The 19,186-nt window shown below is 39.1% G+C and overlaps 1 protein-coding gene and 1 long non-coding RNA gene across 2 annotated transcripts in view; both read right to left on the bottom strand.

Annotated features, from left to right (window-relative positions):
• CAP2 (cyclase associated actin cytoskeleton regulatory protein 2) overlaps positions 1–19,186 on the bottom strand; it is a 68,816-nt gene that overhangs the window by 25,961 nt on the left and 23,669 nt on the right. Inside the window, exons 4-5 of the mRNA XM_064705230.1 lie at positions 9,642–9,719; positions 1,519–1,524 (exon numbers count right to left, since the gene is read on the bottom strand). Of these exons, the coding sequence (XP_064561300.1) occupies positions 1,519–1,524; positions 9,642–9,719 (84 nt within the window). The remainder of the gene's footprint in view (positions 1–1,518; positions 1,525–9,641; positions 9,720–19,186) is intronic.
• LOC135444086 (uncharacterized) lies at positions 13,169–17,452 on the bottom strand. Its single transcript, XR_010439161.1, has 2 exons — positions 17,300–17,452; positions 13,169–14,918 (listed from the first exon to the last, which is right to left on the bottom strand). It is a non-coding gene; the product is annotated as an uncharacterized LOC135444086 (long non-coding RNA).

Genomic DNA, 19,186 nt, shown 5'->3' with positions numbered 1-19,186 from the left:
ATTATAATATCAGTTTTGCTGAAATGCTTAAAAATGCAGCATGGGCACAACTGACAAATATCAGAAGTAACTCCCAGTATCCTTTTTTTCCTTTTAAAATAATGATTAAAACCAGATTGTCACTTTAAACACAAACAACTAGACAACCAGCTTATAATATTTTATAATTCTTATTAGAAAATCAAGAGTAGTAAGACTATTGCCACAATTAGCCAAAACACTGCAAGAAAGTTCCAGCATGCAAAAGAACTGCCTTAGGCTTTGCCTGCAGAGACTTAATAGTCTCAGCCCAGTCTCATAAAATGGCCTGGAATACCAGTACTCCAACAGATCACACTACACAGACTTTCTTCTCCTTCATATAATTGTGAAGGAGAAAATACCCACACAAGAAATTCCCCAGGTGACAGGCTTATAGGACTGGTGGACAGGGACACTCAGTTCAGGAGAAAGGCCAAAAGTTTTGGATTTTGTGATGTTTGAAATCTGCCTGTAAAGTCACATTAAACTGAATGGCTTGCCTAAATTTTGTCAGGTTGAACCAGTGATTACTTGAAAATCTCAGCTTTAATTTGGGAAAATGGGTATTTTCTCAGGACAATGTTGTGCAGAAACCTGCCAGCATGAATCACAAAGGCACAAAACACAGCAGGTAAATAAAAACTATAGTTTTGAAGATCTTATGTATTTTTAAGCTAATCTTACATGGTTTTGAGGGGTGAGATTGTTTAGTGAAGAATTTTTATGTTGATGAATGGCAACGCAATTCAGACTCACTATTACAGTGTTCAAAACAACCTGACCTATTATGAAAAAAACATGTCAGGAGAACAAATACCCTTTTAAGTTATGCAAAATGAGGGCATGGCAACCTCTGGTGTAGGAGCAGCAAAAGAAAACTCAGAGAATTTGGAATCAACAGCCCCTTCCTTTTACTCAGCTGCAACCCGAACAGCGTGAGTACAACCTTTATTCCATGGTGCACAGTTCTGTTAGTTTCTCCTTCATACTTACATAAAATCTCCATCATACTTGCTTTGTGGTTTTAAGGAGCAAGTTTGAAACATGGAGTTGATCTGAATCAGGTGTCTTTGTATGTGTTGGCAAGCCGTGCAGCCTAACAGGAACGACTCTGCAGAGCAAAACAGTTGGTGCTGAGGCTCCAGCATTCACAGTATGCATGAAAGGGAGGTGCTATTTGGGACTAGCTGTAAATTGTGGTTTAGATGTGCCTGGGAGTGGATCTTCCACTTAACCTCAGAATGACACCCACTTTGTACACCTTAGGCTGCTCTATTATGTAAAACATGACATAGGAAACAGGGCTGATTTGAAGGAGATCTACAGTCCCACAGTGAGCTAAAAGACTAACAGAGACACAGCCATTATCTCGGCAAACTGCCTAGTACAGTCCCATCCCACACCTCATCCTTTCAAGGGATGAAAGATGTCATGGATAGCAACCACCACACTCAGCTCTAACAATTTAACAGACCAGCATCTGCTCTCAGCTGAGACTTGATTCTTCTACTGTAAATGAGGAAAGAAATATCCCTGAGGAATTATTTGCACACATTAATAGATACTAGATGGCTATATGTTAGAAGACATTAATAGATGTGAAGAAATGGACTCTAGAGGTGCTGGCCATTACTGTTAAGAGAGCCTAGAAAAATACCTTATACAACATTCCTACCTTGACAGTTTAAAGATGATGAGCAGAAGCCCATCCTGTGTCTACAGGAATAAGATCACCAGTGAGATGCATTTCTGCTATGAGTGGCTGTGATTCTAGAACTGAAATAGTTTTTGATTAACTGTAATTTCCCTTTTTTTTTGTATTTTCAAAATATGTAAAGAAGACTTTAATTTCATACTTTTTTTTGGTAGGTATGCAGTTTAAGAAAGGTTTGTGTTTTTCTTTAAGCCTTTATACATAGACTGGATGGAATCAGTGTTCAGATTAGGCTGAGATATAACCTATTTATTTAAATTTATATAAAATAATTTTTTTTTACCCGACTCCACCTAAATCCAATGTTTTCTCTGTGACTATTTTCTGACTGGCTGTAGAGACCATAAGTGAGATTTTTCTCTGAGATCACTACAATAATACTCCTGCATTCTGATATTTTCAGGGTTCAAACCTCTCCTCCTACCTCACTACTTTAATTTATTATGGCCTAGTTTTTTTAGACTGTAAATTTTCAACAGCAATGTAACAAGTATTTGATGTGTTGATCAACAGTACAGGTTCTGCCACTTCAACTCACTGCTGTGCAGCAGCAGGACTATGACACAGAGAGACAAATCTGCATAACTGTCTGGTCAGCTTCATCAGCACAGAAGCTTAGACACATTTGTGTGCTTCCAAAGTGACTTAATTGGTATTTGGCTTTTATTCCTCTTAGATAGCACAAAAATTCTCAATCTAACAGCCAATATCAGCTGTGGCAGTTTTGTCCTTTGTGGGAAAAAAACAGGGAATACCAAACCACAACCCCACATGACAAATTACTACTTTAGTCATTTGTGGGTTTATTTTTAAATATAAACTCTGAGGCAGGGAAAATGGAGAGGAATGTGAAAGACAAATCACTTCCAACCAGTGGAGAAATCCAGGGCCTGATACAACCTGCATGCATCAGTTTACAGCAGTGCAGAATCACACCCACTGCCTTTGGCTGGGACTGGTTGGTTTTAAATGGACTTGAGAGCAACGAGGCTGGTGAGGGGCTTGGAGCACAAGCCGTATGAAGAACGACTGAGGGAGCTGGGGTTGTTCAGCCTGGAGAAAAGGAGACTCAGGGGTGACCTTGTCACTCTCTTCAACTTCCTGAAGGGCGTCGGTCTCTTTCTCCAGGCAACAACAGACAGAACAAGAGGACACAGTCTCAAGCTGCGCCAAGGGAGATACAGGCTAGAATTAAGGAGGAAGTATTTTACAGAAAGAGTGGTCAAATACTGGAATCATCTACCCAGGGAGATGGTAGAGTCACCATCCCTCGAAGAGTTTAAAAAAAGACTGGATGTGGCACTTGGTGCCATGATCTAGTTGAGGTGTTAGAACATGGGTTGGACTCGATGATCTCAAAGGTCTCTTCCAGCCTGGAATTTCTGTGATTCTGTGAGTTGTGTTCTTGTCCACTGCAGCTTTCTGTGGGCAGTATTTTCAACAAGAAAGGCTCCTCCTGCTTTAGGCACACAGGCAACACCCCACAATTAATCAACAAGAACAATGACGACTAATAAACTGCTTTCAACTTTTTGATTTACTACTCCTCAATTCTGCTGCTGTGATTATAGTCCATGTCAGTGGGGTCCAGGGCATTCCAGGTAGCAAGGAGACTCTGTTGAGCCACAGTTGCTTTGTTCACAACATCTGAGATCCTATGAATCTTTGCTAAGAGCAATCACCTTTCATGGGGCATGTCCCAGGAAACAAATGTTAGATGTTGCAAGTTTCCATCTATGGCCAAACTGTAAGACTGTCCAGTTTGTTGAACAATCCTGGAATTGACATAATTTTTGGAATTCAAAAATGTGGTCTGATTTAGACCAAAATAAAATTTGAAAAAAAGAAAATAATGAACTAACTTATGAATCAAAAAGCCCTGCTTTTCAGTCATCTTTACCCCCTGTGCTTTCCTTTTTAGAAGGTTATATGCATAAATCCCAAGAAAGAATTGTGTAACACAGAGAAAGGAGAGTACTAGTTGGGATTTGTGTTTAGCAGAAATAAAAATATGGTACTTAATGGGAGGAGAGGGAGTGTCCTATCAGCTTAGCTCAGTAGGGTCTCACATGGCACAATTTGAATATGAACATTGCTACAGGGACTGAAAACTACCCTGGGGATTTCTGGACATTTTGTTACAAACAGCAGAAATCCAGTAAAGGCTTGCAGATCCCTAGAATTGCTTAGCGTGTCAAATGAGGATCCAGAGTACACAGGTACACTGGAGGTCACAAGTGCAAGGAGCCTTTGGTTACTGGAGCCTGATTCTTGCACAGAATGGGAATTGCTGGCAAGTCTGTGCCTGGGGATGTTGGTGTGAGCCAGTCCAGAGCTGCCACTGATGTGAATCTCTGCCTCTATTCTGTGCAAGCTGGGTGATGCTGCACTGATCATGGCCCCTCTGCATTCCCACGATCCCTGAGTGCCTCTGGGCCTTCTTACTGCTGAGTGCAGTGCCCCTGGGGCACAAGTGAATCTCAAATGCTTCCACCTTTTCTTGACCTAGGGGTTTTGGCAAACACAAGTGAAGTGAAATGGGACAAGGATTCCTAGAGAAGTTAATTAAAAGAGAGACATTGAGGGGATGGAGTGTGTCCAGAGAAGGGCAATGAAGCTGGTCAAGGATATAGAGAGCTAGAGGGGCCAGTTAGGGACTTGGGAGTGTTTAGCCTGGAGAAAAAGAGGCTCAGACAGACCTTATTGCTCTCTACCACCACCTGAAAGGGAGTTGCAGTGAGGTGGAGGTCAGTTTCTACATCCAGGTAACAAGTGACAGGACAACAGAAAATGGCCTCAAGATGCAACAGGGGAGGTTCAGATTGGAGTTTAGGAAAAATTTCTTCACCAAAAAGGTTGTCAAGTACTGGAATAGCCTTCCCAGGAAAGAGGTTGAGCCACCATCCTTGAAAGTATTTAAAAGATGTGCAAATGTGGTGCTTAGAGACACGGTTTAGTGGTGGAGTTGGCAGTGCTGGGTTTATGATTGATGACTTTAAAGTTTTTTCCAACCTAAACGATTCTATGAACTGAAAATACAGTGAGTTTGAGGCTGATAAAATGCAGATGAGTGATTTTGAGACAGAATTATGAGGTAACAGGTGTCAGGGGCTATCTGGATGTGAAACAGAGTAAGAGCTTGCAACAGTACCCAAAAATGAGCCTGTGCACTCTCACTGCAGTGGGTTAGAGACTGGAAACTGCTGGTCCATCCGTGCGGCTGTGACCATGCGTCACATGCAGTTGGAGGCTTGCAGATAACACAAGTATGCCAACAGTTTGGCAAGATTTCAGAGAACAGGACCGGGGGAAGGGGTTCCCTTTAGAGCTCAGGACTCTCAGGCCCCTGTCCATGTCGCTCTTGGCACCTTCTCTGAGTTTGAGGCCGGAGGGCCTTAAAAGGCTTGAACTAAATTCTTCCTTAAGCTATTTCTAGACACAGAGGAGCAGGTTAGCAGCAGTGAACTCTCAGCAGCTGAGAGAATGGAATCGAAACTCAGCCCAAACTCTTTTGCAGAAGAATGTACTAAATTAACAAGGTGAGAAGTATCCCACTGTTTGTATTTTTGGAAAACAGTAAGGGTGATCCCAGTAAGCATGAGGAAAAGTAGGGGGAAATGGAATGACATAAGCAAGTCAAAGTAATTAGAAAACAAATCCTGCTAGAATGCAGAATAATAAGTCCCAGGAGTCCTGTTATTGAAGTACTTTAAAACAGATAGAGAAGAAAATGAGCAATCCCACACTGACAGAGAGTAGGGAACTGTGAATCTTCATTTTTTGATTTCTACATAAAAATCCTGAGAATAAGTTCTTTATTCAAAGATTTTGCCACAACTATTCTAACCCTACAATAATTTTTTTTCCTTTTTGCTTAGCTATAAAAATAAAAACAGAAGGACTTTTTCTCATGCTTCTAAGTCTGAATTCAAATACAGTTTCTTGGGTTTCTGTGAGGTGTGGTGAGGTCTCCCTTTTCTAGGAAAAAAAGGAAAAGCTGTCCTTTACCTCTCACTTTTTTCCACCCCTCTCCTCCCACCTGTGTGCAGGATCTGGATATTTAAGCTAGGTATTTAATTGGAATGTTTGTCTGCACAATGTTAGGAATAAATCCATGAGCTTTGGCAGTCATATGAACTCAGCATTCTTCTCTAATGAGAAATTACGTAATCATTTATAGTCTGAACTGCATCTGTCATTTAAATCTGTTTGAAGTACTTCTCACCATGAACATGCTCATCCTGCATATGCTTATATTGATTCATAAAAATCATAATCTCATTAATTTGTTCTCAGCATAGGAACAATGGATTCCTCAAGCCCTCAAAACAACTCTTAAAACTGTTTGAATGTTTAAAGTGAAATATAACAACTCATAAAGAGAAGGCAGTATATGAGTCACCATTCACAAAGAATTTAATGCAGTGACTTTGAGCAGTGATCAGCATTCATGACTGCAAATTAAAGAAAGTTGTTAAACAGATAAATTTGCTCAGGAACACTAATAGCTTTTAAAATTATTATGCAATGAAATAAAAAACACATTTCAGTCAGAATTGCATTTGGCTTAGAGTGTGGGAAATAGAAAAGCAGATCCAAACTGTTTTAGAATGTTTTGTGAAGGTTTATGCTAAAACCTATCTTCTGAATAGCCCAAGCAACATGCAAACACATGCTCTGAAAATATCTTTTTAAACAACTTCTCACAGATTACAGCAATATTCTAATTTATTTTCCCATCTTCTTTGTACTCTTTTATAAACTCATCTATTATCTTATTCTATTTATAGTAGTAAACAATTTACAACAGACATTTTTTTGTTTTAATGTTTGAAGTTTTGTATCAGATAATAATTTCTGGTAAGTAGATGGACTGAAAAATGCCATCTTGCTGAATGAGCCTGTATCTAGCAGCCATTAGCTGGGACATACACAAATAGGAATATCAACTGGTGGCTGTGTCATGTGATCTCCTCCACTGCACACACAAATATAGAACATGACCATAAAAAGTAACAGAACATGCTCTCTGCAAAGTAATTTATTGCAGTTGATGCTAGATTGGTATGCCAGCTGGAATTACCTTCCTGGCTCCTACTATTTTCACATATACAGATAATAAAGGCTGTGCACTGCAACAGATTCCAAATGAAAAAAAAGCATTATTAACAAGAAGCAAAACTCCACAAAAGCAACTTTTAGCAATCTTGACTGAAAATGTTTGCTAGTGACTCAGAGCACGAATTAAAGAGTGAAATGAATTCTATAACTTCACCATTTTCATAGAGAGAAAAAAATACCACTTTTTGATGATACATGTTTCTCTCTTTGCTGAGCACAAAAATATCCAAGGATTATTATAGATACAGGAGCTTTCTTTTTGTTTGAAATCCTTATTCATTAGTTTGTAAGCTGCAAGAGCTGAGCTAATTTATTTTTCCAGCACATTTTCCCCTCCCTCTTTTTTTTTTTTTAAAGGCACCATGTATGACATCCCAACCTGACAGGAACTCAGTAAATCCCCTCAGTCTCCACACCGCTGTCTCTGAATGTCTACAAAGCTCCTATGCCATAATTGCAACTCGCTGGCTCATTCACAGCTTTACATTATAAAGCAAACAGTCTAGACAGCTGAATGACAGAATTACTCTCTTTTCTCTTGCATTTATAGATATGCTGTCATCTTCATTTGCTTTTCTCTACTCTGTGCATTCTGATACACTAATGATCAGCTTTCCTGTTTGGATTCCACACTGACTCCATGGCTCTAGGCTATAAATACAACCAGAGCCGAGATGACATCACAGCAGTAAGGTCCTGGGGGACCAGGGGCAGGATGCCTATTTCTTTCCTTCTCCTGGGTTAGCTGGTGATTACCAGCTTTTTCAAAATGCTTAACCAATGTGACTTTATAATAGAAAGTTTTTTCCTCATTGTGATGGAGATATAAAAAACCTAATGCCTGGAACCATCACTCTCTGCAGTGGGAAAAAAATTCTCAATTTGTACAGAACAGGCAGCCTTCATTTACTTTCACATCTGTCCATAGGATAATTGAGTGTATCTGTGAAAAAAAAAATGCAAAAAGAGAAAAAGAATGGACAACAGTGTGTGTTTTGATGTCTATAAAAATGTGTAGCTAACAGTCTTTAAAAAGTAAGTAACTGGACTGGGTTTGCTCTCACTGATAAAAAGAAAATTTAGTCTGTAATATTCCTGGTATTTTAACTTTGGAATGATGTGTACACACATATCATGTGGCACGTCCTCTGTGCTAAAGGATAGTTAAATTATAAAAGTGTACTTTCTTGCCTTCAACAAGATGCAGAAATCTATGCAAGCCTGATAATGTACAACTAAGTCATATAGATGGCCAGCTCTGGTGATGTTTTTAACAAGATTTTTATTATTAATTGCTTTTCTTAATGCTTCTGTAACCATCATCCTAGATTGCTAGAGAATCTCTTTTTACCTCTACTCTTTCATTCTTGTTTGTTTTTTAGCACTGTTTTGTTGACATTAAAAAAAATTTCTAAACTTTACAGTTGCAAAATCTCAAACTTGACCTCTGACATGAGGTCAGAAAGTTGTAAGGGTAGGAGCAGGCAGAAGCCATTGCCATTCTCACTGGAAAAGCAGACAGAATCCTACTGATAGCACATCAGCACAGGAGGCCAAAGCAGGACCCACAGCTTATTCTTGTACCAGAATTCTTGTTGGGACAATCCCAACACTCCAGAACGCTGCATTACATTATAGGCCATTCAGAAACTGGTCACTGGGGAATATTTTACCTACGAACATGTAGAATTTTGTGGGCCACTAGGTGCAATTGTATTCACAGCCAATATAAATGACTGCTTGAGGCCTGTACCAATGGGAATTTTGCCTGTTCTGTGTGAGCCATGACCCACTTTTACTCCCTGAGATCAGAGACAGCTGGAAAAACGACTGATCCCTTCTTGCTTGGAACTCTGAAGTCTAGCCTTGAATATCTATGGGCTTTTTTTTTTTCTTTTCCTTAAGCACCCTTGCCATTAAAACATACTGATTAGAAAAACTTCCAATTTGTGTCTCTAGGAACAATAATGACAGCACAACTTCAATAAATTATATCATGTGCAGAGAGTTCTGATTTGCGAAAATGGATTTTAACGTACTTTGGAGCAGGGAACTAGTGGAAAAAGGCAGAAGTGAAGGCCATGATGAGACTGTGCAAGGGAAGACAAGTCTCTGCATACTCCAAGGAGGAAGGTTCAAGGGTGGTCCCACAGAAGAGCTAACTGATTGCTATTGCCAGGAATGATAAAGTGCTATTGGCCCTGAGCCTTCTAAAAACTACAAATGAGATTCATAACAACTCCACAGATTCCATGAGCTTTCCAGTGAGGGGAGAATTTAAACAGTTGCCACTGAAACAAGTATATAAATCAACTTGATAAAAGTTTAGTTTTCATTTTCTTGACAAAATGCTTTCCCCTCCTCCCAGAATTGGCCTAACCTGGACCTCAGTTTGGGAAATACTGAGTGTATGGGCTAATATTGGTTTTTCTCTCACTAGCTTATACTCTGATTTCAATGTCTACCACGTAGCATCCCTGGGGGACTGGCAAATAGCCATTTCCAGCTTCCAGAGAAAGCCTGATCCCACTTAAAAATGTAAAGTGGACACTCCTTTGCTTTCTTCAATGACCTTATATTCACAGGTTCATCACAGAAAAGGTTCTTAACCCCAGACCATGGCTTTCTGATTATTACAGCACACCATGCTTATGAAAGTGAAAGCAAGCCCTCAAGTGCACTGTATAAATAAAGGAACAAACAAAGCAAATGCAGGATCAATAACATCCGGCAACACAGACTTTTTTATACACTGCCTCTTGAAGCTCCAGGTCACTTTCCTTACCTCTTGAGGCTCTTGACATTGAGATGCTAACAGCAAGAAAGATCTCTGCGCTTGGAAAGCAGCACGTACCATCTCTGCCTGTAACAAAAGGAGGAATATAAATTAAACCTTAGCCTGTAACCTCCAGTGCCTCTTTGTGGCAGCTGAAAGTTAAGTGTGACAGCTCAAATCTTCCTTGCTGCTTTTCATCTAAATCACAGCAACACTGACTGGAAGAAATGTATTAAAGTACTAGCTTAGCTATAATTTTCTTTTTTTTACACCTAAGGTTAAATTCCCTACCTTCTTCAGACACGAAATAAAATGAATTGATAAGCAGTTATAAGCTTTTAGTTATAATTCCTACTTTTAGTCACAGAGGACTAAATTTTAACACTTCAGAGTACGTCTAGGCATTTTAATGGTGATGCTTATACCCAAGTGCATAGCAAGAACTTATTACCACTGGGAACAGCAATCTGCAAGCTTTGTGTTGAACTGCAGCTTAGGCTGTGGTGATATTCAGGATGAGTTGAGCTTGGCACATTTGCTGAGTGACTATGCTGTAATTCATTCCTTGCCCATGATCTGTGGGCTCAATTGATGGCCATGAGAGATGGTGGCTGAAGGTTTTTGGGCACTTTTCCACTCACAGAACTCTAGCATTTGGGTTAGAGCTGCACCTGACAGTATGCTTTCGTGTCACCAGTCTGGCTGGGTGATAAATCTCTACACTCATGGCTGTTTACTAATGTTCAAATTTCTGGTCTTTTTTGTTTATTTGAACCCTATACATTTTCTGTACATTCTTATTGATATACACTGATTTGAATGAGTATTCCAGTATCACCTCTACCTCATCCAGGTGGAGGGGTAGTGACTAGGAAAAAGCATTACTGGTATAGAAAAGAATTATTCATAACTAGTATGTATTGCTAAATACAAACCAAGCCAAACCAAATGCTGTTAAGTTAACCTAATATGAATAGGCACATTTATAATCACTTTGTGAAAGGGTGGGGAAGTGCATGCCATTTTTCCTTGGGGTTTTTTCAATCTAAAAAGAAAACAAGGTAATTATATATACAGACCCATGTGGATGCAACTTAAAATACATGAAAGTCAGGAAATTTGATGTTGTAGCAAAGTAAAACAGCTAAATTGTGTTTATTCGTCTTAAAATGTGATGGCATGAATAAAACATAATCTGTTAGGATGAAAGTCACTGCAAGGAAGATGGTAAAAGAGACCCAGCTTGGACAGTATTTGGGGAGAAAGGGATAATATGATCCGACATGCTGAGATTTGGAAGGGTATAATCATCTCTATAAATAGACAAAGGAATAAATAATAAGGGAAGCCTAAATTTTCCAGAGACATAAATATAATCAATAATAGCAAGGTTTAGATATTCTTAGACATTTCAGATGTCTTCTTTTTGGTACAGAAATTCATAAAACAAGGTGTGAGTTATTTTAAGCTTGGGGGGGGAGGTTGTGTGTGTGAGGAGAACCTTGTAAAACAGCTGAGAAAAAAGTGATATTCCTGAGGAGGAAGTGATTATGAATGAATTCAGTGCTGCTTAGATTGCAAGATGGATAAAAATAAATCTGTAACTAAGGCTTAGTATAAGGCAAACTTTTAGAAAATAGAAAAATCAATGAAAGAAGATGATTGGTCTGAGGAACTTAATTACTTGAATGAAGGCAAAGAATGGATTTACACTAAGAATGTAAATAACATGTGTGCACTGGGCAGGAGACAGAAATTGTAGGAAAGGGATAGAGTCTCTACAGGAACAAATAATGAAAGCAATATAATAAGAATAGGTACAAAACCCTTACAGAGTGAGAGGAGGCCTGGATTATCAAGCAGAACTCCTTTTCAAGCACTGTAACACATACAGCAAAGGAGTGATGGATAAAGGCTTCTTTGAACTGTACCTCACATGGGAAAGTAAAACAAAGATGCATTTTTTTAGCTACTGGAACAATAAAGAAACAAAGCAATGAAGTGAAGCCCTGACACTGCTCTGAAGGGCAAGTTTGGTATGTCTACATTATTTTTGATGTATAGATTATCTGCTGCTGAATAACATGCTCTTCCTCAGTTTCAAGGAAGTCAATGTCCATAAAGATATTGAAAGGGTAGCTAAGGAGAATGATGGCAAATCAATGGGAATTACATTATTTGAAAGGGAAGTCAAATATCCACAGCTCAGTGACAGAATCATTGGGTCCACATTATCTTTTTTCCAGACTACTGAAGACACTGGCAGATGGAAGCACAAGTAGAAAATATTTTAAATATATATTATTTGGAGATAGTACTTCATGTCAGAAATACACAACAATGTCAAAGATGCCCAAGAAGAGGGAGGGAAGTTAAGTCAAGTGATATCATGACTGTTCGCTTGACTTCAGCACCATGAACATTTAAACCAGATTTGAAACAAATGATTAAAACACATGGAAATGAAAAGCAGGAGAAACTACAATGGGATTACCTATGGTTGAAGTCATTACTTTACTTTTTACACAAAGATAATGTGCCAGATTTAGTATTTCTGGGTATCATATAAAATGCTTATTGTGGGTCCTAATGGGAAACGCATACTTTCAGTGGAAATGACAAATTAGTATTAAAATTTTTCAGTTGGATAAGAAGCTTGATAAGCAGAGGCAATAATAAGGTGTATTACAGATGGCGTTACGTGAGAGGAGGAAAGTTGCTAGTTGTTCTTCTCAGGGATTAATTTTAGGAGCAATCAATACGTTTCTAGTGTCATAAGAGCAAGAATTAGGCGTGCACTCATAACATTCTTGGGCAACCCAAGTTCAGGAGGTTTTAACACAGTCAAGAAGGACTTACTCATCACTTAAGAAGAGTAAGACAATTTTGTTGGTACAGATAATATGAACTGGAAAAAAACTAGCAATCCTCCCTGGTACCTTTTTAAAACAATGCATAGTTCTCAGTGTAAATATGGAACTGATTAAATGGAAATGCTGAAAACTGGAAAACACAAGTATAAATGCCAGGAAGGTGGCTTTGTGAAAAGAACATATGCAGTTCTACAGAGGATATGGCAAAATATTGTTAGCAGATCTACAGAAGCGTCATTAGAGAGAATCTCCTCTGGAATTATGTGCACAGAATTAACAGTCACCTGTGTTAAAAAAAAGATGAGCTTAAATCAGAGTTGATGCTGAAACAAGCTACTTGGATTTTTAAAACAATGACTATTTGTCACACAAAATTTAAGTTTCACTTATTTTTCTTAGCAAGAAAGTGGCTGAGGAATATGACAATTCTTTCTCATAGACATGCAACTAGAGAATGAAGAAAATGGTAGTGTCAGCACATAATTACAGGTCTGAAAACTGGGCCATGAGTAAATATGGTCTCAAATTTATGAGATTTCCAACAATGCAAAAAGTTCAGAAGGGATCTTTCCAATTCCTCCAAAGAGGCAGCATTATTTTAAGACAGAGCTTTAAATGATGATCAAACAGATCACAAACATGAGAAAACAGTCCTTAGATATGGAAAGTTAAGATTGTTTATTGAGTTCTTGAACACATACTGAGCTGTAACATCAATGAGGTTTGAAAAATGTCTCTGTCTGGCACTTGGTCTGCACTGCATTAAACGCACACTTTTGGGATCCCAGTGGTCACTATGGAGGCTGAAGAGGATTTTTTCCTCCACTCTGAGTACAAAGTAACAACTGATTTCTTGTCTCATTGTTCATTTCTTTTTGATCAAGCACTGGAATTTGGTTAGAGCTGGAGACAGACCATTGGATGATACACACTGATGTTCCTAAAAGACTGACATTCCTTGACTATGCCTCACATGTGTGTGAAAACTATTGTTGGATGTGGAACCAGGATTCACTTCTCCTCCAGAACTCCATTATTTCTCCTCTAGTGCAGAGTGTGGCCAAGGCCACTTTCTCAAAATGTCTGGGAACAGTCTTTAAGAAATCTTGTGCTATTGAGTGCACACAAGCACGGAAGCCATAGGTAACACTCTTTTGAGTTACCTCAAAAGAATGCTACATTTAAATGGTGGCTTCTTGCATTTTTATTATCCAAAATTTATTACAAGATGTTTGAAACATTCAGTTGTCAGTAGACTATATATTGATTGCAAGGCTTGTGCTATGTGCCCAAAATTTATCCACTCCCAAAACTTTTAACTGCATAGGGATCAGAGCAGCCAGATCTCCCACCTCTGAATGTACATCTTAAGAAAACGATCATGCTAACACAGTATTTGCATTTTACAAGTAGAATTTTATAAGAATTCTGCCACAGTGACTTCTTTCTGCAACAGCATTAAAAACAGCTTTCAGACTTTTGCTGCTTCTGAGCATGCTATTTCTTTCCCTGCATCCCTTCAAAGCAACAGAAGAGTTTCTTCTCATTAAGAATGCATTAGTTCAGTCTATCACCATTCCACTTCTTTCTTGTAGTCTTTCAAATGTGACACTTCGCTGCTACCTCCTTGTGCTTAGCAGCCAGGCTGTGTAACTAAGCAGGCAGCGCTACAATTTTGGAGGGAAGTGACTCTTTCATGAGACCCCCCTCCCCCCCCAGTCAGCAAAGACTAATGAGTAAAAACACAACAGAGGACATCTTTCTCAACAGCTTGTGTGGCTCAGACAAAAGACTGCTACAGAAGAAATCAGCTGAAACTCTTTCAGTTACATTAAATTCTAGTAATGAAGCTTGAATGCCAGAAATAGTATAGGAATCATGATTAAATTTGTCAGAATAGAGTACACCACCAACTTGCACACATCTATCTGCAGACAAAAATGGACATGTTCTGGAGCAACAGAAAATTGACACCTGATAACTTAGGGTAATCCTTTTGGCATTCCTGGGATTACATACAGACACATCAATCATCAGACAGATTCCTCAGATGAGGTGAATATTTTGAAGGAAGCAAATTCCTCACAGCATTTCCTACTCTGCTTTTAGCAATTTGTTCTAGAGGCTGGAGGAGACAGCTGTGACTTAGGATCTGAACTCCAGGACCATGTGCCGTTCCACGCACCACCCCAATTTACCCACTGGTAAAGTGTGGAATAATGCATCTTAATCCTTCATCTCAGGTGTGTTTGACAGCTGACTCACGGGACTGATGTGGCTGGAAGAGCTGAAGTTGGACATGTGTGCCATGACAGCCCAGTTCCAGGCTGTGGAAACCTGTGGCTGACCACAGCGAGTGATCTCTCTGTAGCCACTGCAGTAACAGCACAGACTGGTCTCTTCTCAGTTAAGCCTGCAGAGGTTAATGGAAGAATCATACGTATTTAGAAATAATCTTTTAAATAGCAACTGGTTTAACCTTCTCTGTCATAACATAATGCCAAACTCTGATATTTGTCAGAAGCCACTGCTTGAAAAATTGCCAGAGGCTCTGTGAGAGATGTCTAATGAAGACAACGCCGCTGACCTGTTTGAAGGAGCATGAGTACAAATTCCACTCAAACTTGCACTGTTTCAAACTGAGTAGATGGAGATGCACTGCGCCTGAAGCTTAAATTTCCAGTTTGTTTTGCTGAGGTTCAGCTCTCCAGAGCATATGTAGGTTCATGATCTGGCTCTTTCTCATTTTAAATGTTCTGTTCAATCTAAGTTGACCTTCAATCTGGTATCCAAGTACCAATAAAGAAATATTATTTATGTGCCAAGCAACTACAAGAACAAGCAGGCACATGCACTCTGATCAAGTTACATTTAAATTCACTAGTTGAAAAAAACCCAAAACGAAATAGAAATAAGAGAAACAAACATAAGATTTCCTTATGAAATTTTAATCAAGAAAATTACCCTACTGACCTTGTAATATTGAGTTTGCCAAATGCTATTGTATTTAATACCGCATTTCCTCAAAATCATAGCATTTAAAAGCACAGTGTAAACATCAGAATCCACTGGATTTCTACTGTTGGAGAATAATAGACGTGCTAACTTTAACAGAGATAATTAGCAAATCAAAATACAGTTCTAGATAGCAAAGAGGACACAGGGGAAAAATGAGATTAAGTGGTCCTTAGTTCAAAATACAGTTTCTGCAGAAATAATTATGGGTCCTTTGTATCTAGCAAAGGACACAGTGACTGCCTGTAGTTTTCATTTCAGCAAATGAAAACTACAGATGTAGCTTCATTGACCCCAGCCTTTCTCTAAGAGGAACAGCACTACCAGAGGAAGAGATACAGTTTGTCTTTTCCATTTTGCTTTCAAAAGCCTCTTCAAAGTGAAGTGGTAAAGTGGCTGCTGGTTTGAAGGGAGAGGAAAGAAATGGAAAAAGAATGGAGTTTAAGTTAAGATAGGGCTGCTATAGAAACCACCCAGGCTAGCGAAATAGACAGTATTTATTTTGAACAGCTAATTGGCTGACAGAGATTTTTAAGAACTGGACCGAGCCTTAAAGAGTCACTGGCAGTTCTACAAACAAAGCACTTTTTACTCTGCAAAACGAAAAGAAACAAAGAAAAAAACTGTCACCTTTCTCTCACTGCTCCATGCAGAAAACAGGGTTGAAATTCAAGTGAAAATGAAAGTCAGTGTGAGATTTGCCATTGGTATTCACAACACCAGACACCACCTGAGATATTTTCTTTTCTACTTTCAGACAGATACATTGACTACTACCAATTAGCTGTCCCCTATACTGAGGTTTTCTGGTGTTTTTCAGCCTTTATGGCTATGTCTATATTAGGGAATTTTAGCTGAAATTTCTCAGCAGTGCTACTGCCTGCACAGTATCAATCAGTGCTGTCAATTGTGGGCTGGTCTCTTTGGATGTTTATCTCTGCCAGTGTACTAAACACTGTGTCATGTAACAGTGCACAGTATTACTTGTTTCAGAGTAGCAGCCATATCTCTGTTCATTAATTTTTAATAAGCTTCACTGTGACTTAAATTGCTCTTACTTCCGGTGGAGTTCAAACCATACCATTCTTTAAGATCTCTCAGTGCTAATTAATGATGAAAAATGGATAGAATCGTTTGGGGTAAATTGTTGCTGTCATTTATTTCTCCATCTGAAACATGAACAGTACAGATGAATTAGAAAAAAGGGATACACAACAGTTGTTTTTACATTAATTGCCTTGAGTAAAGAATATAAATGTTCTGCACCATTTGCACCAATAAAGTTTGCCGCAATATTCCAGAATTTCCTCTAAACTCTCTCAGTTTTGAATGACATGTGTTTTTCTGATTGATTTCAAGGGACTGTTAAGTTTAAAACATAATGAATACTATTGAAATGTCAGCTTTGTTAATTAATTAATTATTAATATTAGTAGCAGAAATAGTCAATTATTTTGTTCATCTGTCACTGCTTCAAATGGATATAAATGTTTTGCTTTAGGGCCATTGCAGCTATTTATTTTTGCCAAGTGAAGCAATAGGAGATCATATTCTCCAAAAATGTCTCAAATAACCTTCACCACCCATAAGAGAGGAAGAGCAAGGCCAGACCAAAGCTATTGACTAGATGATGCTCTCCTAAAGCTCAGACTGCTTTTTTTCTTCCAGATTCACAAATTCTTCATTAACCTTTTTGACAACAGCCAAAAAGATATGAGTCTCTTGACCTCTGTTCATTTCAACTTTTACACAGAAGTTCCAAGAACAGATGTAACATACCGATAGTTAGGGGTTCCAGAAGATTCAGCACAGAAAGACATTGTCATGTTATTGCAGGGGTTCCATACTGTTGTCTCCTATCACAAAAGTTTCACACCTTCTTTGTGTTTCTCATAGGCAACTCCTCAGAGTACTGTCTTATTCCCAAAGGAGCCAACTGACTCCAACTCCCTTCTCAACCAGCCACCCCACTCTTTTACAGCACTCTTCTTCCCATGGGTTACAGCTGTGGCCTGTTAAAGCCAGGCCTGTTCCTAATCTTTGATAACTGGCCCAGCTGCAACTCCTTAGGGGTAAGATTACTTTCTACACTATCTTTATGTTCTTATATTCTATTCTCCTACAGAAAAATGCTGAGAATTGTGTACAAAAATAAGTCCACTCATTACTCAAGATGTGGTCTATTTACAGACTAAAGTGTTGGTGGTTTTACACCACCTTTCTTTTCTGAGCAGTTTTGAACATGTTCAGGAATTCAAGTTTGCCATTTCCATCGCAGACTTCTGCCAAGGGCCGAGTCACCTGATGGAGATTTCCTGCCACCTCACTGCACAGCACACAGCCATGGATCCACGTTTAGGGGTCTCCACATCAGTAGAAGTAAAGGGTGCTATTGTCACATTGCAGCACCTGATCTAGATGTAAGCACCTGGTCCCTGGTGTTTCTCTGTAGACCAGACTCAGCCACAAAATTGTTTGTCAGCTGTGCAGGATTTGTGCTGTCATTTTCTGCCTCTGTAATATGTCATTAGTGATCACCATAGAAACAAACAACAGATAAAAAGAGCCAAACATTTTAAAAACAAGCATAAAACCACCATATGAACAAATGGCTTCTCTTCATCACTAAAATACCAGGCCACCATTGTTGGCTGGAGCTTCTAATAACCAAAGACTGTCAATACTGTATTTTATGAGCATTAGGGTATGAGTAAGAGCAATCAGTGATAAGCAGGATTTGACCTGCCTCAATTTTGTTAAATAACCCAGGACTCCTGAGATGAAAGGCTTTTCCAGGGGGAATACATTTAAGTAAAAATATTACATGAATATTCTTTGTATCACATTTCAAAGATTATGCCATGGCAGAATGTTTTTTCTTTTTTTGGTAATCTGTATTAGGGAGAGTAGACAGAAAGCACCCCAACCTGCACAGGGAGGAAGTTGGCCAGTCTTCCTGAGAGCTCTTACAGCTCTTCATCCTAACTAGTGTATAAAAAAAACAAGCAGGTTTCTCCGAGAGTGATGGCAAAGGGAAACCAGCTTAGTTCATGATCTGACTGAAGAACAGAAAGTGGGGTACATTAGCGCTTCACAGCTCTTTGAAGCCTCCAGTTTCTCCTGTTACCTGGAGCTACATTATGCATCTCTGAAAAAGTGCATTATTTCTTGAAATAAACAGAAACTGCATACAATGCACTGAAGTAATGAAGTCTAAACTTTGTTATTACCAAGATCAACAGTTTTTTAATTCAGGTGCCTTTTTTCTTTCCCATGAACATCCAAGCTCAGAGTTCTTTGGAGGACCCGGTTGCTAGCGCTGAGGAACTATTTGTGGAAAGACCTCATTTCCCTGAGGAAAAGCAAACCTACATTTCCTCCATGGAGCACATGTTGTAAGCCAGCACATCAGAGAACCACAGAGATCTCGGGGCCTGCAGGTCTCATTGTGATGTGCACAAACACGCTTTTGCTGTGCTGGTTGCAGGCACTCTGGTTATTTCTCTGCTGGGCTGCTTTGTCCCTGAGGCTGCTGCTGAGCGCCCCCACTCTCTATCACCAGCTCTTCTGTCAGAAACCCTTCTCTGTGAAGGTCCAAATCCATATAAAAGGAATTTCAGAAAAGACTTTAAAATTTCACAGGCCTTAGATGTGTCCCTGATTTAA

The sequence above is a fragment of the Zonotrichia leucophrys genome, chromosome 2 (genome assembly GCF_028769735.1).
Source record: "Zonotrichia leucophrys gambelii isolate GWCS_2022_RI chromosome 2, RI_Zleu_2.0, whole genome shotgun sequence".
Classification (NCBI taxonomy): Eukaryota; Metazoa; Chordata; class Aves; order Passeriformes; family Passerellidae; genus Zonotrichia; species Zonotrichia leucophrys.
This window is presented reverse-complemented; position numbering and strand designations above follow the sequence as displayed.